This window comes from Panthera leo, chromosome F3, assembly GCF_018350215.1.
Source record: "Panthera leo isolate Ple1 chromosome F3, P.leo_Ple1_pat1.1, whole genome shotgun sequence".
Lineage (NCBI taxonomy): Eukaryota > Metazoa > Chordata > Mammalia > Carnivora > Felidae > Panthera > Panthera leo.
In genome coordinates, this window is record NC_056696.1 from 10,400,536 (window position 1) to 10,427,151 (window position 26,616).

General features: G+C 38.4%; 1 protein-coding gene and 1 pseudogene across 1 annotated transcript in view; one reads left to right on the top strand and one right to left on the bottom strand.

Moving 5' to 3' along the window:
- MAEL (maelstrom spermatogenic transposon silencer) overlaps positions 1 to 25,092 on the top strand; it is a 38,368-nt gene extending 13,276 nt beyond the window's left edge. The window contains exons 6-12 of the mRNA XM_042926072.1: positions 2,039 to 2,163; positions 2,576 to 2,630; positions 2,754 to 2,895; positions 18,894 to 18,956; positions 19,968 to 20,100; positions 23,790 to 23,865; positions 24,633 to 25,092. Of these exons, the coding sequence (XP_042782006.1) occupies positions 2,039 to 2,163; positions 2,576 to 2,630; positions 2,754 to 2,895; positions 18,894 to 18,956; positions 19,968 to 20,100; positions 23,790 to 23,865; positions 24,633 to 24,829 (791 nt within the window). The 3' untranslated portion in view covers positions 24,830 to 25,092. The remainder of the gene's footprint in view (positions 1 to 2,038; positions 2,164 to 2,575; positions 2,631 to 2,753; positions 2,896 to 18,893; positions 18,957 to 19,967; positions 20,101 to 23,789; positions 23,866 to 24,632) is intronic.
- Positions 829 to 1,295, bottom strand: LOC122212283 (annotated as a pseudogene).
- Positions 25,093 to 26,616: the final 1,524 nt, after the last annotated feature.

The window sequence follows — 26,616 nt, forward strand, 5'->3', positions numbered from 1 at the left end:
TAGTCCAGTAACATTTTCTTCCCAATACAGGCTGTTCCTGGGAGACAGTTTACGTTAATAAGGGAGTCAAGAGTAATTGTTTGCAGTTTAAATAGATAATAACTTTTTGCATCCCTCTTGATAGTGTCTTAAAAAATACGCAATTCTAGGGGCACCTGGGTGGCTCAGTCGGTTGGGTGTCTGACTTTGGTTCAGGTCATGATTTCATGGCTCGTGGGTTCAAGCCCCGCATCACGCTCTGTGCTGACAGCTTGGAGCCTGGAGCCAGCTTCGGATTCTGTGTCTCCCCTCTCTCTCTGCCCCTCTCCTGTTCATGCTCTGTCTCTCAAAAATAAATAGACATTAAAAAAAAAAATGCAGTTCTTAGATACCATTTCTGATTTTTCTATTATCTGTAAGCTAATCACATGAAACTATAAAATTAGTAAATGTCTTGAAATCTGTATATAAAACATAAATTGCCTCTAATTTCAAATTCATTTATATATCACTCAATCTTAAAAAAAAAAAAAAGTCTCCAAAGATAATCTTATACCGTTCTTTAAAAAAGGAAACTGTTGCGGGGTGCCTGGGTGACTCAGTCGGTTGAACGTCCGACTTGGGCTCAGGTCATGATCCCGCAGTTAGTGAGTTTGAGCCCCGCATCGGGCTCTGTGCTGACAGCTCGGAGCCTGGAGCCTGCTTCCGATTCTGTGTCTCTCTTTGCCCCTTCCCCACTCATGCTCTGTCTCTCAAAGATGAATAAACGTTAAAAAAAATTTAGAAAAAAAGGAAACTGTTCCTTTTAACTTTACACCCACCCAACACCCCAATTTCAAAACACATCATTTAATTATCTTGGTCATGGACATTTCCAAGATGAGATTTTCTATTTCATTCCCATAGGTTCTGGTCATCAGAAAAATCATGCTTTCCTTTATTGAAGGAATTTGGTCCTAACGATGTTGGTGTATCCCTTCCAGTATTCTTCATCCTCATCTTTGTTTCTGGAAGCATTTCCTCTGTTCACTATCTTCATCTTCATTAAAACCTGCTACTGAAAGGGTTTTTGGAGCAAGAGTTCCTCTAGGCTTACTTGATCCAAGTTTGATGGATATGGCTGAGGCTTTCTTTGTCACTACCTGTGGTGCTTCCAAATTTGTGGATCTTTGCAGGCTTTGTTGAGAGGTTTGCAGCTTCTTGTTCAGCTGATTACTTCTTAGTGTTGCAACTGGAACTTCCCCTTTCATTACTCTGACAGCTCCAGCTGGCTGTGGCTTCTTGGGCTTCTCCTTTCCTGCCTTCCTGGCCACCATTTTTCCCACTATGCTGAAAAAATGATTTTAAAGTAATTTGAGGTTTATAATGATGTTCCCTTCCTCCAGAAAAGATTTATGTTTGCTTTTACTAGACACCTGGAGGCCTAGCAAACGAGGCCTCCAAAGCTGTCACAAGCACATTTCTCAGCCATTCAACTTCCTCCTCTTCTGGAATTGGTAAATAACTGCAGGGGGAAAAAACTGCCCCAAAAGCTAGGCTCTCTGGAGAGCCTTTTTGAATTTCTATATTCTCTTGCATCTGGGTTTATTAATTCCTCGCTACTGTGTGCTCTTGATATTTTCAAGTATTTTAAATTTTTGTGGAAGTTTGGTCTGAATTGGTCCACTTTTTATTGCAAGTGGAAATCTTGGTTGTATAACCTTTAAAAAAGCAATCATTGCTATTAAGTTCTCCAGCCTTACATGAAAAGCAGAGGGGAATAGTGAAAACATACAGGCTTAGTCACTTAAACCTGGTTTTGAGTCCTTACTCCATTGATCACCAACTCTTAACTTACGATACTAACTTCTGTGATTCTCGGTTGTCTCTTCTCTAATAGGTGTATATCCCCTTTCTCATAAGAATATCGGATAAAGTACCTAATCATAACTAGGCTTGGTACAAGTGCTTAAACATGAGTTACTCACTGTCCTCTTCCTATACCCTCCTTCCTTACCCACTTTGTCATATTTGTCTTGGTCAAATTTTGAACTCCCTACTTCCTTTTTGTTTCCTTCAGGTGATTCTAGTCACAAGATTCCTATTTCAAACTTTGAATCTGGGCATGACCAAGCAACTGTGTTACAAAACCTTTATAGGTTTATTCACCCAAACCCAGGAAGCTGGCCACCTATCTACTGCAAGGTAATTTCAGTGTAAGAATTTTTTTTAAGGTTATCCACTTCAGGTACCAAAAGATCCACAAAAGGTACCCAAAGAAATTCTTTTAGATTAGGAGTTGAAGAACTGGGTTTTAATCTTACTAGTGTAGTGTAATCATGAACAGATGACCTTTTTCTGCATGTTGGTTTCTTCATGCGCCTACCCTGGGTCTCCCTTGCTTTTCACAAAGTCTGTTAACATTGCTTTATAAATGTAACTTTATTAATAGCAGTAGTCTTTTAAAATATATGTTGCTCTTTTTTATGGTTCTCATTTAGTTGTCACAAACTCTTTAGTCTTTCCCTTCATGCCACTCCTATCTCCCCAGTTTGAAAGAACAACAATTGAACAACAATGTAGGAGAAAATACAAGTAATTTTTTTTCCTTCTCCAGTCTGATGACCGAGCCAGAGTCAACTGGTGTTTGAAGCATATGGCAAAGGCATCAAGTAAGTAACACTAGGTTACTGTTCAAGTGCTTTATAATGTCTGTATTTGTTTCCATTTTGATGTACATCTTCTGTGTATCTAAATTCACTAATTGTATGTCTTTTTCTATTTACCAATGGAAGAAATCAGGCAAGATCTAGAACTTCTCACTGTAGAAGATCTTGTAGTGGGAATCTACCAGCAAAAATTTCTTAAGGAGCCCTCTAAAACCTGGGTTCGGAGCCTCCTGGATGTGGCCATGTGGGATTATTCTAGCAACACAAGGTATTTATAATGATTTTGTGTTAGTGATTTTGACTTTTCTGAACTGCGAAAATATGACAAGATTGGTTTTTCCATCAATGGGCAGTGTTTTCCTATGAAACTTTGGAATCATTATTTCCTTGAATATAGGATTCCATTGATCGTCAGATACATTGTTACTTTGTCTGCAACTAAAAACAGACACACTACCAAATAACTGACAGGGTGCTTTATCACTTAGAATTTTTATACTGATGGAAGAATATATTTATTTAAACAGATGTCATATTACATAGAATTCTTGCATATATATATATATATATATATATATATATATATGAAATATGTAACTAAAATAAATTGAAAATATTTTATACTTTGAAATAATTTCAGATTTACAGAAAAGTGCTATATGTCATTCTCTCAGATTTCCTAATTGTTAACATTTATTTATTTATTTTTCAATGCTTATTTTTGGGAGAGAAAGTGCATATGTGCACGTGAGAAGGGGAGGGGCAGAGAGAGAGAGGGAGACAGGGTCCAAAGCAGGCTCTGCACTGACAGCAGAAAGCCCAATGGAGGTCTCTAACCCACAAACTGTGAGATCATGACCTGAACCAAAGTCTGATGTTTAATGGACCGAGCCACCCAGGTTCCCCTGTAATTGTTAACATTCTAATACATTTTCTTTATAACTTGCTCTCTAGACACAGTTTCTTTTTCTGAACCACTTGAGAGTAAGTTGCTGCCATGATGCCTTTTCACTTCTAAATATCAATGTATTGTTCCTAAGAACATGTATAGTAACATGATAAAATTATCAAAACACGATATTGCCCTTGATATAATAGTGTTGTTTAATTGGAAGACCATATTCATATTTTGCTAGTGTACCAGTAATATATTTTATAGCAAAAGAAAATCTAGTCTAGGGTCCAACTCAGGAGCATATGTTGCATTTAGTTAGTTTTTTTAGGCTCCTTTAATCTGAAATAGTTTCTCAGTCTTTGACTTTCTTTTTGTTTAGTTTTTTTTTTCAAGTTTTTATTTCTATTTCAGCTAACATATTGTGTAATATTAGTTTCAGGTGTAGAATGTAGTGATTATTTGCATACCACACCCAGTGCTCATCACAACTGCCCTTCTTAATACCCATCACCTATTTAACCCTTCCCCCTTGCCTGAGTCCCCTTCAGTAACTCTCAGTTTGTTCTCTGTAGTTAAGAGTCTATTTCTTGGTTTGCCTCTCTTTTTTTTCCCCCCGTGTTCATCTGTTTTGTTTCTTAAATTCCACAAATGAGTGAAATCATATGGTATTTGTCTTTCTCTGACTGACTTACTTTACTTAGCATAATACTCTCTAGCTCCATCCACAGCATTGCAAATGGCAACATTTCATTTTTTTTCATGGCTGAGTTATATTCCTTTGTATATATCTTCTTTATCCATTCATCAGTTGATGGACATTTGGGTTCTTTTGATAATTTGGCTATTGTTGATAATGCTGCTAAAACATGGAGGTGCTTGTACCCCTTTGAATTCATATTTTTGTATCCTCTGGGTAAATACCTAGTAGTGCAATTGCCAGATGGTAGAGTAGTTCTATTTTTAACTTTTTGAGGAACTTTTTAACTTTTCCATACTATTTTCCAGAGTGGCTCATGCATGAAGTTTGCATTCCCACCAGCAGTGAGGGTTCCCCTTTCTCTACATCCTCACCAACACCTGTTGTTTCCTGTGTTAATTTTAGCCATTTTGACTGGTGTGAGGTGATAACCTTGTGGTAGTTTTGATTTGTATTTCCCTGATGATGAATGATGTTGAGCATCTTTTCATGTGTCTGTTAGCCATCTGTATGTCTTTAGAAAAATGTCTGTTCGTGTCTTATGCCCATTTTTTAACTGGATTATTTGTTTTTTGGATGTTCAGTTTTAGAAGTTCTTTATGTATTAACAAATGATGTTGGGAAAACTGGACAGCAACCATGCAAAAGAATGAAACTGGACCACTTTCTTACCATACACAAAAATAAATTCAAAATGGATGAAAGTCCTAAACGGAGACAGGAAACCATCCAAATCCTAGAGGACAACATAGGCAGTAATTGCTTTGACATTGGCCATAGCAACTTCTTACTAGATATCTTACTAAATATGTCTCCAGAGGCAAAGGAAACAAAGCAAAAATAAACTACTGGGACTGCATCAAAATAAAAAGCTTCTGCACAGCGAAGGAGACCATCAACAAAACTAAAAGGCAACCTACAGAATGGGAGAAGATACTTGCAAATGACTTACTGTGACTTTTTTTATCTTGACATTTTTGAAGAGAATAGGCCAGTTACTTTATAGACTGTTTCTTAGTTTTAGTTTGCCTGTTATTTCCTCATGAGTGGATTGAGGTTCTGTATTTTTGGCAGGAGTGCCACAAAAGTTAGGTGTCTTCTCAGTACGTCGTATCTGGATGCATCTGATGTCCATTTGTTCCATTACTGATGGTAACTTTGATCATGTCTGCCAGATATCGTCTGCCAGATTTCTGCCATTGAAAAGTTACTGTTTTTCACCTTAAAATTAATATTTTGTAGGGAGATATTTTGAGATTTGGTAGATCTTCTTTTCTTCAAATTTCAGCCTGCCTGTTAGTTTTCACATCCATTGATGATTTTTGCCTGAATCAGTAATTATTACATTTGTGAAGTGGTGATTTTTTTATTTTTTATTTTATATTTTTATTTATTTATTTTTACTGTTTATTTGAGAGAGAGAGAGAGCTCAAGCAATTGGGGGAAGGGCAGAGAGAGAGGGAGGCTCTATGCTGTCAGCACAGAGCATGATGAGGGGCTCAAACTCAGGAACAAACCGTGAGATCATGACCTGAGCCGAAATCAAGAGTTGGACACTTAACCGACTGAGCCACCCAGGTGCCCCTGTGAAATGGTGATTTTCTGATCCAGTTGTTCCTACTACATTTATTAGTTGACATCCTACTGTAAGGAAGAGCTTTTATTTTTAAAAATAATGAGTATGGACTCATGGATTCCTGTTTTATTAAATGGGCTATAATCTTTTACTGTCAACTTATTTTTATACTTACATTGTTTCTTCACGGCCATTGGGAGTCCCTTCAAAGCAGTGGTTTCTGTCCTTTTGGCATTTCTTCATTATTCTTTCAGTGCTTCATTGCTTTCTGGCTTAATACGTTCAGGCTCATCCTTGTACTTTCCTGCTTCAGCTTTGGGTTAGCCATTTCTCCAAGAAACCCTGGTTCCTTTAAATGGAGGAGAGTGTTTAGGAGATAGGATGTGGGTGCTAGGTATGTTCATTCCTACTAGAGCATCATTGATTCTAGTTCCCCTTAGTGGATAGAGCTAGGAAATACATGTATATACACCCCCTTCACACACATTTTTCTCTGTCTCACCATGAGTTCATACTAAACCTACAATTCCAGTTCAACACATATTGTTTTCTACTTTTCCGCTTTTCTGTTTTTGTATTTCTCTTCTCTGAGTGAAAAACCTGGCACTCAATATTCTTGTTTGTTCAGTCCTAGAATACAGTAAGTAAAAGTCAATTGTTAGAGAACTGTTAAGTGATACCACTGTAAAATGACATACTAATAGTTCAGGATTTGCTTTCAGTTATTTAGTCTGAAGATACATAGTCAAAATACTTTGGTCAAAAGTTATTTGGGTTGGTTCTTTCCCCTTCTTCAGTCTGGTGAAATTATTCATTTGAAATCTAGTTCAACCCATTTGCTTGTTTTATTGCATTTTTTCCCCATCCTTGTTGATTTTATTCTTTTTAATGTGTTTAAACAAAATGTGTATGCAGAAGAATCCCTTCACTTCAGTCTAGCTCCATAAAACTCCTTGGATTGCATTGAATGTATAAATTGGGGAGAACTGAAATGTTTATAATGTTGAATTCTATCCAAGGTGAGATGTGTTTGCATTTCTCTAATCTACTTTGGGGTCTTTCAATACTTTTAAAATGTTCTCACACAAATTGTGCATATCTGGGACTGGATAATTTTTGTGGGGCAGTTCCTTAATAACTTTCTCTGTTTCTTCTATGAAAATCAATTTGATTAGGCTTTCTAACTTTAATGGAATCAATTTTGGTAATCTGTACTTCTCTAGGAGATTGTACGTTTTATATAAGTTTCCAAATTTATTTAAAAGTCTGCAAAGTTTCATAATTTTTAAAATTACCTCTGTTTCGGTGGTTATCTTGTGTATTTGTGTGTTTTTTCCTTAAATGAAGATAGTATATGGTCTATTCTGTTATTTTTTTCTTCAAAACAACTTTTTTTTAATTCTCTTCCTCAGTAATTTCTGCTTTTTTCTTAATTTCTTGGTACTCTGGTTCTTTTTCTATTTGGGGGGATCAGAATTCATTAATTTTTATATTTTATTGGTAGGTGTTTAGTAGAGTGAATTTTCTTCTTAACATTGCTTTCAATGCATCTCATAGATTCACATACAGTATTTTGTAATTTAAAAAATATTCTGTAGTTTTAACCCATGAGTTAATAATCTCCAGGTGGAAAGGCCTTTCTGGTTTTTGTTAGTAAGTTCTGGTGTCTTTGCATTGTGATCAGTTTTGTTCATAATATTTCTTTAAAAAAAATTTTTTTTTTTTAATATTTATTCATTTTTAAGAGACAGAGAGAGAGAGTGCAAGTGGGAGAGGGGCAGAGAGAGAGGGAGACACAGAATCTGAAGCAGACTCTAGGCTCTGAGCTGTCAGCACAGAGCCCGGTGCGGGACTCGAACCCACAGACCACGAGATTGTGACTTGAGCTGAATTTGCCACTTAACTGACTGAGCCACCCAGGCGCCCCCATAATATTTCTACTTTATGGAAGTTTTGCAGTTTTTTGCTAACTTAATATGTAATCAATTTTGTGAATGTTCTGTGGGCATGTGAGAAGAATATTTATTGTCAGGGTGTAGCGTTTGACATTTATCCATGAGGACTACTTTGATTATGTTTAAGTTGTTTTATCTCTTAAGAAAGACAAGGGTTGGTGAGGATGTGGTGAAAAGGGAACTCTTGGGCACTACTGGTGGGAATGTAAATTGGTACAACTGCTGTGGAAAATAAGCATGGAAAAAAAATAAAAATAGACCATGAGATCTGGTAATTCCATTACCCAAAGAAAACAAGAACACTAACTTGAAAAGATAACGTACCTACCACCCCATGTGTATTTAGAATAGCCAAGAAATGGAAGCAACCCGGGTGCCCAGTGACAAACGAATGGATGAAGGAGATTGGTGCACACAACACACACGTACACGCTGGAATATTACAGAGCCACAGAGAGAATGTATCTTGCCATTCGTGGCAACGTGGATAGACCTAGACGGTATGCCGAGTGAAATAAGTCGGATAAAGACAAATAGCATGCTTTCACATTTACGTGGACTCTAAAAACCGAGACAGACAAACTAAAAACCAAACTGACTCTTAAATACAAACTGGTAGTTGTCAGAGGGCGAGGTTGGTGAGGGGATGGGCTATTTAGGTGAGGATTAGGAGGTACAAACTTCCAGTTATTAAAAAAAAAAAAAAGAAACTACCTTAATCCCTTTAGCTATGTCTGCTTCATCTGTCACGTGTTGAGAATGGTGTATTAAAGTTTTCTGTTATACTGTGTTTCTATGTTTCATTGCATATCCTGTAGTTTTAAGCTGGTTACTGTGTTATTTTGGTGCCTTTACAGAAACAAATTGTGGAATTGATCTGGTATGTTGATTAAGGGCTCTTGGGGACAGTTGTCCCTGTGTTCTTGCCTGTTGAAATCTTGTTATTTATCTTTTATTTCCTTGAGTTTCTACAAATACAGCTTTATTGTTGTATTTCATTGTGTGTTGCTTTTGAGAAGTTTGGTCATTTAATTCTCTTGGCCTTTTAATTTATTTGATCTTTTTGCCTGGAGACTTTAAGGGTGTTTTTTTTTATCTTTAAAAAGTCTAATAGTTTTATTATGATATTTCTCTGAGTATATTATCACAGGTCAGTTTTCTCAATTGTTTGGTGAACACTTTCAGTATGCAGAGTGAGGTCTTATTCCTGGAGATTTCTCTTGGTTATTTAATATTCTGTTCTTTTTTTCTTCTTAAGGGAGTCCAGCATATGTATGGTCCGGTTTGGTCTTCTTTGCCTACCTTTCATCTTGATCATGGTCTCTGACCCTTTTTCTTTTTCTTTTTCTTTCTTTTCTTTCTTTTTTCTTTTTTTCTTTTTTTACTTTTTTAATCTTTTATTCTTCCTTAGGCAGTTTGTAACTTAGTTCTTTTCTGATATAATTTTTATTTCCAGAGTTTTGTCAACTTATTTTTTTTATTTCTGTTCTTAGTTTTGAAATTTCTCACTCAGGACATGTTTTCATATCTTAAAATCCTTCTTTGAGGATATTTAATTCAACATAGAGTGTTATGTTTTAGTTTTACCTTTGTGGTATTTTGGGGATCAGGGGACTTTGGGGAGAAGTTATCAGCTGAAGTGTTTTAAGCCCCCTTTTCAGTTTTCTTCTTGTAGCTTTCTGCAGATCAGGGTATGTTGTTCCTTTGCATTTCGTGGACAGGGCTGCTGATTTGGGACGTTTGACATTCTTCATTCCAGTGCTCCCTCTTCTGTCTGTGTAGCAAATGGCGGTTCCTTTGAATGCTTTCAGGGTGGTGGGTCTTCCCATTTTTCTCGTTCTTTTGTCCTGAAAAGTCCTGTTTTTCCCCCTCTCCCGTTTGCTTTTTTTACCTCTCTCTGTACAATTTCTCAACAACTTCTCCCTTCCTCTTACCCCCTGCTGCCCAGAAGCCTCCCCTTCCAGACTGCCTCCTAGAGTCTCACAGGTGCTTTTTAGTCAGTGCTCTGATCTATCAGGATTCTGAATATTTACAGATCTCATTGTGGAGTTATTGTAATTTAATCTTAGGATCTTTATTTCCCTTCTGTCTCTCCTCCAGTGTTTCTGGGACTCCAGTCTCCCTCTAAAGCCATATAAAATAGCTTGGTATAAACTTGAGAAATTACTCCATTGAAAATTAAGAGTCCCCCCCCCCCCCCATTTATAGGTAGTTTTGTAATACTCTCTTGTTTATGCATCATCTGTAGATTTTCTGTTTTGTTTATTCTTGTTAATCTGTAAAATTTATGGATGGTATGTTAGCATATTTTGATTCATATACTATTACCTCAGCTATTTGTTAATGTCTTTCTAAAACTTTACCTTCAGAGTCATTCAGTGTCTATGTTATATACATTATTGACTTCTCTGTCATCCGGAGTTTTTGTGATACAATGTTTCTTAAAAGAGAACTGCACCACACACCATAAACAAAAATAAACTCAAAATGTATTAAAGACTTGAAACTATAAAACTCCTAGGGGCGCCTGGGTGGCTCAGTGGGTTAAGGGTCCAGCTTCAGATCAGGTCATGATCTTGTGGTTCAGTAGGGCTCTGTGCTGGCAGCTCAGAGCCTGGAGCCTGCTTCAGATTCTGTGTCTCCCTTTCAGCCCCTCCCTCGCTCTTTCTCTCTCAAAAATAAACATTAAAAAAAGAATTTAAGAAACTATAAAACTCGTAGAAGAAAACACAAGCAGTAATCTCTTTGACATCTGCTGTAGCAACATTTTTCTAGATGTGTCTTCTCAGGCAAGGGAAACAAAAGCAAAAATAAACTATTGGGATTACACCAAAGTGAAAAGCTTTTGCACCGTGAAGGAAACCATCAACAAAATCAAAAGGCACCTTAATGGGAGAAGATATTTGCAAGTGATATATCTGATAATAGGTTAGTATCCAAAATATATGAAGAATTTCTACAACTCGGCACACACACAAAAATCTGATTTAAAAAATAAGCATAGGACCTGAGTAGTCCTTTTTCCAAAGAAGCCATACAGATGGCCTGCATGTAAGAAGATGCTCGACATCACTCCTCATGAGAGAATGCAAATCACAATCACAATGAGCTATTACCTGACACCTGTCAGAATAGCTAGAATCAAAAAGACAACAACTAACAAGTGTTGGTGAGGATGTGGAGAAAAAAGGATCCTTGTGCGTTTTTGGTGGGAATGTAAATTGGTGCAGCCACTATGAAAACAGTATTGAAGTTCCTCAAAAAATTAGAAATATCCTATGATCCAGTAGTTCCTTTACTGTGTATATTATCCAAAGAAAAAACACTAATTGGAAAAAATCTATGCACCCCAATGTTTACTGCAGCATTATCTACAATAGCCAAGATATGGAAGCAAACCAAATGCCCATCCATAGATGAATGGGTAAAGATGTGAATATTACTCAGCCATAAAAAGGAATGAGATCTTGCCATTTCCAAAGCATGGATGGACCTAGAGGGTGTTTTGCCAAGTGAAATGGGTCAAAGACAAATACCATAGGATTTCACTTATATGTGAAATCTGAAAAACAAAAGCAGAAACAGACTAGAGAACAAACTGTGAGGGGAGGGGAGGGGGATGGGGAAAAATGGGTGAATAGGGGTAAGAGGTACAGACTTCCACTTCAGGAATGATTAAGTTACAGGGATGAAAAGTGCAGCACGGGGAATATAGTCAATGGTGTCTCAGTAGTGTTGTGTGGTGACAGATGGTAGGTACGCTTGTGAGTATAGTGTAGTGTTTATTAAACATGTGGAATCACTGTTGTACAGCTGAAAGTCTCTACTTCAGTTAAAAAAATGAAAAATAATTTTAGGGGAAGGATAAATTTATGGTTACTAGGAGAAAAAAGAAACCAAACAGACTGAGCAAGTATTGTGCAAAGAAAGTGAACGACATGAGTTAATGTGAAACACGTAACAGACCTATGTATTTATATGCTGGGGTATTAAAATACTTGTTTGCCACTAACACCCTTTATGCAAGTTTTTATGCTGGTTCTTGATGTCAGCAGAAAGTGTTCAGAGACAAACCAATACTTTTCTCAAATAAATCTTCAATTGGTTTATTGAATAAAATGGTTTGCAATTGTCATCAAAAACAACCAAACTTGTACATGTTCAGGCAATGCAACTATTTCTTAGACCAATAGCAATTGTAAAATACCTTCATTTGGAAGGTGCATTTCCACTTAAGTTAAAAAGTGAAAAATGCATGTTTTAAAATAGAAGAAACACAGTGGTGAGCTCAGTTGTGTAAGTGAAGCTACAACAAGAGTAGCTTTGGTGTATGACATTGGGGCCGGTGCCATGGGATTTTGTTAATGATGAAACTATTACATAATACTTTAAGCACTTTTGTAGTAAACTGCTTCGGATGGGATGAATTCTAATATACAGTATTTTTTAGACAGGAGATTGTGTTGTAGTAGTCAACAGAAACTACTGTTGGAATTTGTTAATATAAGCAGATAGGACTCCTTTCAAATGCTTCTTTTGAACTTCTTTTACATTAAAGTTTATAATAAATTTTTGATAAATGCCTCTAGCTTCAGGTAGATGAAATGGATAGGTATTGGTGAAACTGAGTACAGTTAGACAAAGTGAATATCAGAATCTCAAGAGGCTGTTGATGGCTATCCTGGAAGTTTGAAGACCAGAATATTCATAACTTTTACAGATCTTCCATTCTCTTTGTTGCTTTTTGTCATAATTGTCCCTGAATTAATTCACTGTGTAATGACATCTGTTTGAAACGAGGTAGTTTTTAATCAATCAGCCAGTATTTATTGAGCATCTCTTCTGTCCCAGGCACTGTGCTGGAGGTTCAGTGGTGAACAAGATTTATGTGGTCTCTGCCTTCATGAGGCTAACGTTTTAATGGGAAAGAGAAACATACAGTAAATAATAAAATGGTAATTTTAGCTTGTGATCAGTGCAGAGAAGGAAATCAGTAGGATACTGTTCCTCTTCTTGCAGAGAAGACTAGGTAGAAAGACTGCTTTCTAGAATAGTCAAGAATATTTTTTTTTTAAAGATGTAATATTAAAACAGATCTGAAGCAAGAGAGAGATGCAGCCATGCAAAACTAGAAGGAAGAGCATCCTGGGCAGAGAGAGGCAAAGGCTTTGAGGTGAAAGCTTGGTGTTTACTGGAAATTGTTAGTGTGACGGAAAGTAGTAAGCACAGGAGAGAATGTCCAAGGTGAGGCTGAAGAAATAAGGACCACACACACTATAAGCCTTCTTAGCTACAGGAAGGAATTTTTTCCCCGTCCCTCCCCCCTTCCCTTCTGGCAACCATCCGATCTCTGTATGTAAGGGGTACAGGAAGGAATTTCACCAAACAGGGAATAAACAGAATTTGGTTAGGTTTCTAAAAGATCCTCTTGAGTTTTTAATGGATATATTGAAAGGAGGCAAGAAGGGAAGGAAACAGTCCATAACTGTTAAACCGTTTCTCTAGTCAAGGCAAGAAATGGCTTGGACCAGAGTAGTGACAGTAGAGATGGAGAGGAATAAGTAGATTTCATCTTGGTAAAAACCAGCAGACCTTCCCGATGGACTGGATACAGGAAGAGCCTGAAAAGAAATAAAGACAATACTCAGGTTTGTAGTATATATTTCAGAGTAGACAGGGAAGAGAGAGGAGCAAGTTTAGAATGTTTTGAGGCCCTGGTGAGGTAAGATCTAGAAATAACAAGCAAGCAGCTGGTCTTCCCAGCCTAGAACTCCGTGAAGAGATTTGGATGATGCCAGCATTCATCATTTCACTATGTGCCAGGCACTGTTCTGGGCACTGAAAATGCAACGAAGAGAGACCAGTTCTCTGCTTTAATGGATCTACTGCATATTGACGAGGTTACTTAGGCAGAGGGCAAAAAGAGAAGAAGACCAAGCACAGAACCCTAACAAGCTGTGGCATTTTAATACTGAGCAGAGGCTGACTTGTTGAGGTCTCTCTGCCTGCAGGTACTATCCTGTTACACATACTGTCACATTCATCATCAGTGCTGATTCAGGTTGAAGATATGAGGAAGATAAGTAGGATCCTAGATGCAGTAATTTCATAGATCTCATTGGGGTACTTGGTGGGGGAGGGATGTTTGTGTGCTTTTGTTCTCTGGATTTTCATTCTTTGGGGTTGTGACTTGTGGTGTTCCTGTCTTGATCTTTCTGTGTTGCAGGGTTTCTTTGAATGTCTGATTGTCTTTGGTTAGGTTCATATTTAGAAATGAGGCTGCAAAGCTGAGTGTTTAGTATTGTTCATTGGGGATTAACAACTAATTGGGCTTTACTCTAGGGGAAGCAGATAAGAGTTGGATGCTAAGTTGAGACAAAATCCTAAATGCCAGAATATTGAGGGCTTTGTCTTAAGATACTAGCATCCGTTCTTGCTGCCTAGTTCTCTAAGAAGAGTTTACTTCTTTGGTCAGGGAACTTAACCATTCTTTGTACAGAAGAAGTTCAGCCTCCTGGTCTTAACCTCTGCTGTCTGGCCAGGGACATGTCCATGGGTTCAGAGCGTCTCTAGAGTTCTGGCAGGCAGATTTGTATAGCTGGTTCTGTGGGGGCTGAAGGCTATGACTTCCTTCGTCTAGCTTCATCGGTTAGCACTCCTTCGTTTACTTTCCATATCCCACAGGTGTGTTACACTCTCTTCCATGGAAACCTCTTTCTGTTTTCTCCTTTCCTGTGGACCTCTACTATTTTTATTCTTTTGACTGTCATTTTGATAGGATTTTGGGAGCAAAAGGAGCTAAATTTATGCATTTTTAACCAGAAGCCCAGCAGATAGTAGTTTTAAGGGGTGTAGTTTTTTTTTTTTTCTTTCAAGTAATAAATTTTTTTATTTTTTAATTTAAATCCAAGTTAGTTAACATACAGTATAATTATGATTTCAGGAATAGAATTTAGTGATTAATCACATACAACACCCAGTGCCAACAAGTGTCCTCCTCAATGCCCATTGCCCTGTTAGCCCATCCCCCTACCCAATACCCCTCCAGCAACCCTCAGTTTATTCTCTGTATTTAAGAGTCTCTTATGGTTTGTCTCCCTCTCTGTTTTTGTGTTATTTTTGCTTCCCTTCCCTTAGGTTCATCTGTTTTGTATCTTAAATTCCACATATGAGTGAAGTCATTTGATATTTGTCTTTCTCTGACTTTTATTTCGCTTAGCATAATACCCTCTAGTTCAAGGGCACCTGTGTGGCTCAGCCGGTTGAGCGTCCAACTTCGGCTCAGGCCATGATCTCACTGTTCATGGGTTCAAGCCCCGCATCTGGCTCTGTGCCGACAACTCGGAGCCTGGAGTCTGCTTCGGATTCTGTGTCTCCCTCTCTCTCTTCCAACCCTGCCCGCACTCTGTCTCTCTCAAAAATAAATAAACATTATAAAAATGTAAAAAAATACCCTCTAGTTTCATCCATGTTGTCCCAAATGGCTATCAAAAGGAATGAAATCTTGCTAAGTAATATTCCATTGTATACATACCACATCTTCTTTATCCATTCATCCATCGATGGACATTTGGGCTCTTTCCATACTTTGGCTATTGTTGATAGTGCTGCTATAAACATCCAGGTGCATGTGCCCTTAAGAGGTGAGCTTTTTATTTTGACATCATTTTAGAGTCATTTTTTCTTAGCCCAATTTTTTCAATTTTATTTTTTATTTTTTAAAATTTACATCCAAATTAGTTAGCATATAGTGCAACAATGATTTCATGAATAGATTCCTTAGTGCCCCTTTAGCCCATCCCCCCACCCACAACCCCTCCGGTAACCCTCAGTTTGGTCTCCATATTTATGAGTCTCTTCTGTTTTGTCCCCTTCCCTGTTTTTTTTTTTTTTTTTCAATGTTTTTTTTTTTTTGTTTGTTTTTGTTTTTTTTTTTTTTAATTTATTTTTGGGACAGAGAGAGACAGAGCATGAACGGGGGAGGGGCAGAGAGAGAGGGAGACACAGAATCGGAAACAGGCTCCAGGCTCCGAGCCATCAGCCCAGAGCCTGACGCGGGGCTCGAACTCACGGACCGCGAGATCGTGACCTGGCTGAAGTCGGACGCTTAACCGACTGCGCCACCCAGGCGCCCCATCCCCTTCCCTGTTTTTATATGATTTTTGTTTCCCTTCCCTTATGTTCATCTTTTTTGTCTCTTCAAGTCCTCATATGAGTGAAGTCATATGATTTTTGTCTTTCTCTGACTAATTTCACTTCGCATAATACCCTCCAGTTCCATCCACGTAGTTGCAAATGGCAAGATTTCATTCTTTTTGATTGCCGAGTAATACTCCATTGTATATATATATACCACATCTTCTTTATCCATTCACCCATCGACGGACATTTGGGTTCTTTCCATACTTTGGCTATTGTTGATAGTGCTGCTATAAACATGGGGGTGCATGTGTCCCTTTGAAACATCACACCTGTATCCCATGGATAAATGCCCAGTAGTGCAATTGGTGAGTCGTAGTGTAGATCTATTTTTAGCTTTTTGAGGAACCTTCATACTGTCTTCCAGAGTGGCTGCACCAGCTTGCATTCCCAAATTTTATTATTTTTTAATGTTTATTTTTGAGAGAGAGTGTGAGTGGAGAAGGGGCAGAGAGAGGGGGAGACAGAGGATCCCAAGCGGGGCTCCCCGCTGCCAGCAGCTAGCCCAAGAACTCACAAACTGAACTGTGAGATCATGACCTGAGCTGAAGTTGGAAGCTTAACCAACTGAGCCACCCAGGCGCCCTGAGTTTTTTATTTTTAACAAATATTTAGGTGACTCTCATATATAAGGCCGAAGACTAGGGAAACACAGGAAAGAGTAACATGATTGTCCTTGCCTACAATGTCTCCTGTCTGACGAGCAATAAAGCGAAGTAAAGACAATGGAGTTGTATATGGTAATTTCTTATCACTTTTAAAAGTGTTTCCAAAGATAATGATACATCAGGGAGAAATCACTTCAGTGTGAGGGTTAAAAATAACGTGAAATACTTGATGGGGTAAATGTTGTATTTGGTTCTCCTGGAAAGATGAATAGAATTTCTATGAGCAGAGATTTGGGTTGAAGGGAGGACCTTCCAAGAGAAGAAAATGACCTGAACAGTGACTCAAAGGAATGAAGCAGAGACTGTTTAAGAGAAACTAGTGAGTCAGTTTGACTAGCATATAGAGCCTCTATAGCAGCCTAGTTCTGAGCAGGGTGTAAAGACTGGGTTATCCTTGGAAAAGAGGAGGAATCTTAATCCTGAAAGAGGAGGAAAGGACATCATTGAGACCTTTTGAGACAGGAAAAGAGGATTGTCAAGGCCTTCATGCTACACGTCATTGGAGTGAATGAGATTGTGTTGGAACTCAGGAGTAAGGTTGCAGATTTACTCAAAAGACTGACTCCCTTGTGACCTTATGACTTTGGAGTGGAATTTCATAAATAAAAGAAACCCATCTAAGAGGTGTTCAAACTGGGGCTAGATTTGAGGCTGCAAAGTGAGTATTAATAGCTTAACAAAGTGGACAAAGCAGTTCTGATATTTGACAGAGTGAATCCTCCTTTACTAGAAAATACAGTCATTCTTAGGGGGGGTTGGTGGGATGATTTTGAGGAAGAGAATCCAGAAGAAAAAAATGAAAGAAAGAAAAATACCGTATGATTTCACTCATATGTGGAATTTAAGAAACAAAACAAATGATCATGGGAGGAAAAAAGACAAACCAAGAAAGAGTCTCTTAACTATAGAGAACACCAGAAGAGAATGGGGTGGAGAATGGCTTAAATAGGTGATGGGGATTAAGGAGTGCATTATGATGAGCGGTGATATATGGACGTGTTTAATCACTAAATTGTACACCTGAAACTAATATTATACTGTGTGTTAACTGGAATTCAAATTTTAAAAAGTATAAGTAAAAACATCAAAACAGTATCATTCTTAACAGTGTAACTATTAGATTTGGAGGCATTTTCCCCTGGGATCAGATTCCTATAGGTTTGTTCTTGGGTTCTTTGTTTTTAATCTTGGAATACATTGCTGGTTTTTCAATTGCTTTTATTTCAGATACGATCTACATGGAAATGTGTACAGGAGGTACTAAATTTGGGAGTTTAAGTTCCAGAAAAGGAGCAAAACTAACTGGAAATTTAAACATTACTTGATTCTGTGTGTCTGTGTAAGAACTTAGGCTGTTTCAACCTAAGCCTTCATTTTAGACCTAAGAGTTTTATGAATCCTATTTATTGAATCACTTTAGAATAGCAGTGGGAAATTCTTAATTTTATATTTAGTCTTCCATTCAGTTAAGTAACTCCAATTAAGTGCAGATAACTGACTTTTTACACTTAGTGTTTAGCATGTTTTTAGTAATTTTTAAGTGATTCTTGGTAGGTTCAGGCAAGCTTTTAATTACTCAAGTAGTAAGTACTCTTCTGAGTCTCAGTAAACTGTGCCTAGTGGAAAGATACGGGTTTATAGTGGCTGTCGTTGTAAAAATATGCTGTTCATCACTTTCTGTCCAGTATTATCTCCTGAGGTCCTCACGCAAACATCACCTTCTCAGTGGTACCTCTCCCGGCTGCCTTACCTAAAATGTCCCCTGTCTGCAACATTTCATATCATCTTTTTCATCTTTATTTGTTTCCTCCTTAGAACTTGTCTTGATCTGATTTATTGTGTATTATGCCTACATCTTTTTTGATCTGTCTTTCCTACTAGAAAGTAAGCTTTGTGTGATTAAGAGTTTCTGTGTTTCATTCAGTACTATATCCCCAGTGCCAAGAACAATATCTGGTAAATAGTATGCACTTAGTAAACGGTTGTCAAATATGGTAACCGTGGTCACTAATGTGTCTCTGTAACACTCATTTTATTCCAAGGTAGAGTTTACCGGTTATGTGTAGTTTATGAATTTGCATCAGAGGAGATACATTAAAAAAAAACATTTTCTAAAAAAATCTCTTTTTTGTTTGCTAAATGTTAAATCTTTGAGTAAGGATGTTAGTTTTTCTTAAATGATTTTAACTAAGTAAGTTAGAAGTCTGGCACATAAGAACCCTTAAACAGTGCTACTGCTGTTAAGGATATTAAAGTCCTTTTTCTTTTTTGTACAGGTGCAAGTGGCATGAAGAAAACGATATTCTCTTCTGTGCTTTAGCTGTTTGCAAGAAAATTGCGTAAGTTGGAGAAAGGAATTTCTTCCTAATGCTGTATTCTGCATTGAATTCTTAGCCATTTTGCTCGCTGTTGCTTTCACCAATGGGGTTAAACACTGTTCACTTCTATTTCCATAATTCTCTTTTTAAAAAAATGGTTGGGTTTCATGTGTGTGTGTGTGTGTGTGTTTGTGTGTGTGTGTGTGTGTGTGTGTGTGTTTTCATGTTAACTGTTACTATTCTGCACGTGTGACACTTGTTTGGGAGAGTTAACCACCTGAGCGATTTGGGTGAACCTTCAGAAGCATTTATTGAAAATTTTCATTATAGGAGAGTGAAGTTCCCTACCATCATTAACAACAGCACCTCCTTGTTAAGGTGCTCAAAAAAGACCCTTTTCTTCTCATTTTTAAAAGTGTCTCAAAAGAGAGCGAGAGTGAGCAGGGGTGGGGCAGAGAGAGAAAGGGAGAATCTCAAGCAGGCTCCAGGTGGTTAGCACAGAGCCCGGTGTGGGGGCTTGAACTCACGAACTGTGAGATCAGGACCTGAGCCAAAATCAAGAGTCGGATGCTTAGCCAGCTGAGCCACCCAGACAGCCTGCTTCTCATTCTGTAGTGAAAACACCTGGAGCCTCAGCTCTCTGGGTGCTCTGGTGGTCCCTTTACATGGCTGGTGGCATTGGTTTTGAGGATAGGTAAGTGTTTTTAAAGTGGTAGCCTAATTTCTGTTGCTGCCCTCTCCTTGCCTTAAACATTTGAGAATTCTAGTAATCTTTACTCCCATCCATGTTTCCTTATAATGAACCTGAAATTTTATCTGGTAATCAGTGGAGTATTGCTTACTAGTAATGACCAGTTTATTGTATGTATTGCTACCCATTCCCATTTCTTCTCTGAATCTCTAAATTCCTGCCCCCCCCCAATTTAGAATGGTATATCTTACATGCTTTTTCTTTATATTAGAAATTTTAAAAATCTGAATGCTTTTAGAATGAATTAGATCCTGATAATGAGCTTTTATTTCCTTTTAAAGGTACTGCATCAGTAATTCTCTGGCCACTCTCTTTGGAATCCAGCTTACAGAAACTCATGTACCACTTCAAGATTATGAGGCCAGCAACAGTGTGACACCCAAAATGGTTGTATTGGATGCAGGGCGTTACCAGGTAAGGAGCTGACTTTTAGGAGCTCCTGGTCTCTTTGTGCTACTCCATGTGGTCCTGGCCAACAACAGCTAAAGATCGGGACTTTGGTTCTCTTTTTCGTAAAACATTTTTTAAAACTCCTTTGTGGAATGTCAAACGCTTCTTAATCCAATTGGACCCAGTTGCATAAATCTTTTTTCTTCTATATTTTCCTACTATGTTTAACAGAGTTTTAGGAAAATCAAAATTAGCAGTGGACTAGTCTATACAAATCATATCCGAAGTTCATTCCAAAAATTAAGTGTCTAAATGTAGATAATAAAAATATTTAAAATATTTACTTCAAAAATATATAAGACCTGATTTAGGATTTGATTAAAAGCTGTCTAATTTCCCTACCACCTTTCTTCCCTCCTTGCAATTTATTTACTAGTAGTCCTCTATATACTCCTGATAGCATAGCAGTTAAGAGTATAGACTGTGGAGTTAGAATTCCTGAATTGCATTTCAGGCCTGCTACATGCAGTCTGTGTGTCTTTAGGCAAGTTATTTGAATTCTCTGTGCTGATTCCTTATCTGTGAAACAAGAATAATAATAAAGGCTAGTAGTTGCAGGATTAAATGTAACTGTGTATGAAAGTGCCAAGAACTCTGCCTATAGGAACATAGTACATAATAAATGTTGTTGTCACTTGAAAATAGTTCATAAAACAGTGAAAAGGGAACCCCCAAAATAGAATGAACTATTGTTACAGTCAAGGATTAGGATCTCACAAGTATTAATTATACTTAGTGAAAGAAGCAGTCCCAAAATATTATATGACATTCTTTAAAAGACAAAACCATAATGATAAAGAACATATCCAGAGTTCCCAGGGGCTTGGGCTGCCTGTAAGGGGACAGCACAAGGGAAGTTTTTGAGGTGATAGAATGGCTCTGTACCCTGACTGCAGTAGTGGTTTCACAGATCTCTTCATGTGGTAAAATTTGTAGAGGTGTACCCCCCAAAACAAGTCCATCTTAGTGTATGATAATTTAAAAAAGAGAGGGTGCCTAAATGGCTCAGTGGGTTAAGCGTCTGACTCTTGATTTTGGCTCAGCTCATGATCTCACAGGTTCGTGAGATAAAGCCCCGCTTCAGGCTCTGCACTGACAGTGCGGAGCCTGCTTGGGACTCTCTGTTTCTCTCTGCCCCTCCATCACTCGTGCATGTGTGCACACTTCCTTGCTCTCTCTCAAAATAAATGCGCATTTTAAAAAATAAAACCGAGGATATCCCAGAGGTCTCTGTATATTCTTCAAGCAAGACTTTTCTTTCTCCTGTTAACTCTCAACCCAGTGATTTATCATCCAGTACCTATTTTGTGTCCTTCCGGGGACATTAGGCAATGTTTGCAGGCGTTCTTGGTTGTCCCAGCGGGAGAAGGGGTGCTACTGGCATCAAGTGGGTAGAGGCCAGACGTCCTACGATGCACAGGACAGCCTCCCACAGCAAATGTCAGTAACGCCCAGGTTGAGAAACCTTGCCTTCTTATCCCGTCATCACCGTGTTGAGACTGCCAGAATTAATCTCTGTATCTTCCCCTTCATTTTTTACATCACCCACTACAGAAACTCAGGATACCTAAATTCTCCTTCATCTCCCAGACTCTTCTTGTTTGGCTGACTGTGTTTCCCGGCCCCACCCAACTCCTGGAAAACTTTTCCGTGGGTCTCTCAACCTTAGTTATCAGCAAAATCTCAAATATCTTCAATCTTTTCTTGGGAAGATCTGTTTATCTTCCGTCTTCTAACTAAAATTTGGCTATCCTCTAAAGATACTGCTTCCCTATTAATCCTATCAAATCGTACCCTCGTGAGGCACCTGGGTGGCTCAGTCAGTTAAGCGTCTGACTTTGGTTCAGGTCATGGCCTCACAGTTCGTGAGTTCGAGCCCTGTGTCAGGCTCTGTGCTGACAGCTCAGAGCCTGGAGCCTTCTTCGGATTCTGTGTCTCCCTCTCTTTCTGCCCCTCCCCAGCTTGTGCTTGCTTGCTCTCTCTCTCTCTCTCAAAAATAAACACTAAAAAAAATTTTTTTTAAATGGTGTCACCTTTTTTTCCCCTCATTTATCATGGGCTTAGATTTGAGATAGTTTTCCTTGTTTACCATTGTCTCTTATAGGCCTGTTCCTATCTTCTCCCTAAAATCCTTAGACTTTGGATCTCCTGCCATAAAGGCTCTAGCGCCTGATAACCACATCGTGGAGTCAGTAGGCCCCTGAGTGGCATGTCCTCATTCCTAGAGCAACACTGAGCCATGTTATCAGACAGGATTCCTGCCAGAATTCTTGAGGTCAGCTTCCACATAGATAATCCAAGTGCCTGACCCTCTCAGTTCTTTGACTTCCCTTTCTCCGGCGGTCCTGTTTCCCACTATCCTGTCCTAGACCTGGTGGTACCACTGGCACATACGCAGTGCTACAGCCTCTCCTGAACCTCCCTCACCCCTGCCCTTGACCTCCTTCCTTCCCAGCTTAGATCTCTGGATCTGTTTCCACTCACTTGCAACTTCAACTTCATTGACCCTCCCTTTTTTTTTTTTTTTTTTATCATACTTGATTGATAAACACTACCCTGACTGAATCTAACTCTTCCCTATTCTATTCCTATACTCCTGAAGCTAAATGAGACTGAAAAGAAACTGCCATACTGACTGATCTAATCACTACCAACTTCAAGTGAGCCCTTAGTGTTACCTGTCGGTTGTCCATTTCTCCCCCTCTCCTAGAGCTTTTTCTCACCCCCTTTCTTTTTTTTGCTTTTTATTTTTTTTTAATGTTTATTTTTGAGAGAGAGAGGATGAGCGGGGGAGGAGCAGAGAGAGAGGAAGACACACAATTCAAAGCAGGCTCCAGGCTCCGAGCTGTCAGCACAGAGCCCGATGCGGGGCTCGAACCCACGAGCTGTGAGACCATGACCTGAGCCGAATCGGACGTTTAACTGACTGAGCCCCCCAGGCGCACCTTTCTCCCCTTCTTTCACTTCAGACTTCAACCGCCTCATCCCTCATTCATCCTTGTTTGAGCTGATGCCCTTGCCTCCTACTTCCCTGAGAAAATAGAAGCAATCAGAAGAGGTTTTTACACAGTCCTACCACTGCATCTGCCATGTACTCTTTGACTCCTGTTTTAATGCATGAATTGTCTGTGTTCCTGCTTAAGACCAATCCTTCCATTTATGTTTTAGATCTTATCCTCTTACCTGCTCAAAGAGGTGGCTCCAATAACTTACTTCTCTTTCCCGCATCATCAGGGTCTCTCTCTGTTCTGAATCACCAGGAAACATGCTATAGTCTGTTTTTAAAATTAATGTTTATTTATTTTGAGGGCAAGCGAGCATGAGCAGGGGAGGGGCAGAGAGAGAAGGAGGGAGAGAATCCCAGGCAGAGCCCCACATGGGAGCTGAAATCAAGAGCCAGACACTTACCTGGACTGAGCCACCCAGGTGCCCTGTAATCTCATCTTTAAAAATAAAAACCCTCTCTTGACCCCGTAATTCCCCTCCAGACACTACCCTCTGTTCCTTTTACAGCAGTCTCTTCAAAAGTTGATCAGACATTGTAAAAGTGGGTGTTTGTATTTTATAAACAGTAATTTGAAATTGAAGTAGGTGATCCAATAATTGATAAGAAAACAATTTTTTCCCTTGTATTTTTCTTTGTTAACTTATAGAAGCTAAGAGTTGAGAGTCCAGGATTTTCTCATTTCAACGCTTCTAATCAGGAACAAAGGTCACACACACCCACTGGTAAGCATCTTCTAAGAATGTACCTCAAGAAGTATTGGGCCTAAAGCTTATTCAGATTCTAGGGTATGGTACTTATTAAACAGATGCTCTAAATTAGTTTTAGGTTGGGGCGCCTGGGTGGCTCAGTCGGTTGAGCATCCGACTTCGGCTCAGGTCATGATCTCACAGTCTGTGAGTTCGAGCCCCACATCGGGCTCTGTGCTGATGGCTCAGAGCCTGAGCCTGTTTCCGATTCTGTGTCTCCCTCTCTCTCTCTCTGCCCCTTCCCTGCTCATGTTCTGTCTCTCTCTGTCTCAAAAATAAATAAAAACATTAAGAAAAAAAAATTAGTTTTAGATTATGAGGATCTTATTGAATTGGGAATTTTATTTGATATTACCACCTTAAACAATTTCAATATGTATATTTTTGTATCACTTTAATTTAGTCTTCTGATTTTTGTTCAAGGCATTTAAAATAAAGCCTTTTATTCCTGTAGCAGCTGTAGTTTTGTAGTTCTGTGATGTCTTTGGGCAGATAGGAAAATTTTAAAGCTAGTGACATGAAATTTCAAGTGGTGCCTGAAGAACTTCAATTAAGGTTTCTGGGGCTAAAAGCAGAAAGAAATATTCTTGTTCAGGCTTCTGCCTTTATTCTGAGAATCTGTTTTCCTTTACTAAGAATCTCTGTCCTATTCATGAAAGGCCTAAAATAGGATAAGAGTTAATCGAGGCATCTCTAATTAATAAAACGATAAAATTGCTACATTTCTTTTCTTGTATTTCCAGTATCCTTAGGTGACTGTCCATCTGGGGTGAAAATTTCTGGCCAAAACAGCAGTGTTCGGGGAAGAGGGATTACGCGCTTACTAGAGAGCATCTCCAATTCCTCCAGCAATATCCACAAATTCTCCAACTGTGAGACATCACTCTCACCTTACATGTCCCAGAAAGATGGATACAAATCTTTCTCTTCCTTATCTTAATGATGGTACTTTTTTCAATTTCTGGAAAAATTACAAGCCCAACTTCCCTTCTGACTAGTCATGTTAAACAGATCACATCAATGATAAATGTCACTACTGTAAAAACTACTTAATTTGTAAGGAAATTCTGTTTCATAGATTAAAAATAATTGTGGTTGGAGAAGATCTTGGCATTTTTGCTTTTATTTTTTTCTTAGGGCTTGTTCTGCTTCCTGACTGTATGGTGTGAACGCCATTAAAGTTTGAGTCCTTTACAAACAAAACTGGCATTTCAGAGTTGTGCTTTTTGGGAATGTTTTGATAATCTTTTCCTCTACAATAAAGGTACTGAATATCTGTTATAAAATTTTTTCAAATAGTGTTAATCTGTTTCTTCCCATTATGAGATGTGGAACCTTATTTAAGTACCTACTTTATGGACATATCTGTTATCTATCATCTTGGGAAATCCTTATAACCATTTTGAGAAAGGAGATTACCTCCATTTTACACACACACACACACACACACACACACACACACACACACAGGACTCAGAGATCCAGGTCACATTCAGGAGTAACTGTAACTGACTCCAAGGACTGTTTCTCATATACGGCATTGTCTTCTACTTCCTTTTCATCTATTTTTGATACCAGATCTTTTAACAAGAAAAAACTCATACAGTGTAAGTTTATATTGCGTTTTCTACTAGAAGATTTTTTAAAAAATCTTACATCCAAGCTTTGAAAACCTATCTTTCTTCAAAATCAACATGACAGTAATTGGGTTGGCTGGGGAGATGAAGGGAAGGCCTAAAATTATAATTCCGATCCGTGGCTTTAGGTGCCCAAGTCCTGTTCTATGCCATCTGAATTTAATCTTGTATTAATTATTCAACTTATATTTTAAAAATTTTGTAGCTTGTGCTGCACTTTTGTAGTATACATGTCAGATAAACCAAAACAAGAAGTTCCAGAAATTTAGGTTAGAAGAATGGCTGATCTTTCTCTTCAGAAACCCCCCAAATCTCATTAGTAAAATTCAAACTCCTGTCTCCCACTTCTTTTCAAAATTCTCTTGAAAGCAAATTTGAGGTATTAACTACCCTTCGGGAAGACTTGAGGAGTGATTGGGATAATCAAAGTTATCCTGGTTGAAAGTGATTTCTGCTCCATTTTCAGTAACATTTTCTTTGTGTTATCTGACAATATTTAGAGCTTTTAACTGTTGCTGTTTGAGTTCATCCCTGAGTTTTTCCTCAGTTGCTCATTTTGAGGTGCCCGTATTTCTGTACGAGATGTTCAGTGAGCGTTAGAATGAATAATTTCCAGTAACATCTCCCATTCCATAGGTTGCCTTTCAGTTTTGCTGTGCAGACAGAAGCTTTTTATTTGGATGAAATCCCAATTTTTGCTTTTGTTTCCCTGCCTCAAAAAGTTGCCATGGCTGGTGTTAGAGAAAGTACTGCCTGTGCTCTCTTCTGGGATTTTAATGGTTTCCTATCTTACGTTTAGGTCTTTAATCCATTTTGAATTTCTTTTTGTGTATGGTGTAAGAAAGTGGACCAGTTTGTTTCTTTTGCATGATTGCTGTCCAGTTTTCCCAACACCATTTTTTGAAGAGACCATCTTTCCTTTGGATATTCTTTCCTGCTTTGTCGAAGATTCATTGACCATGTACTTGTGGGTTCATTTTCTGGGTTTTCTGTTCCACTGATTTCTGTGTCTACTTTCGTGCCAGTTCCATGCTGTCTTGATCACTACAGTTTTGTGTTATAACTTGAAATCGGGAATTATAATACACCT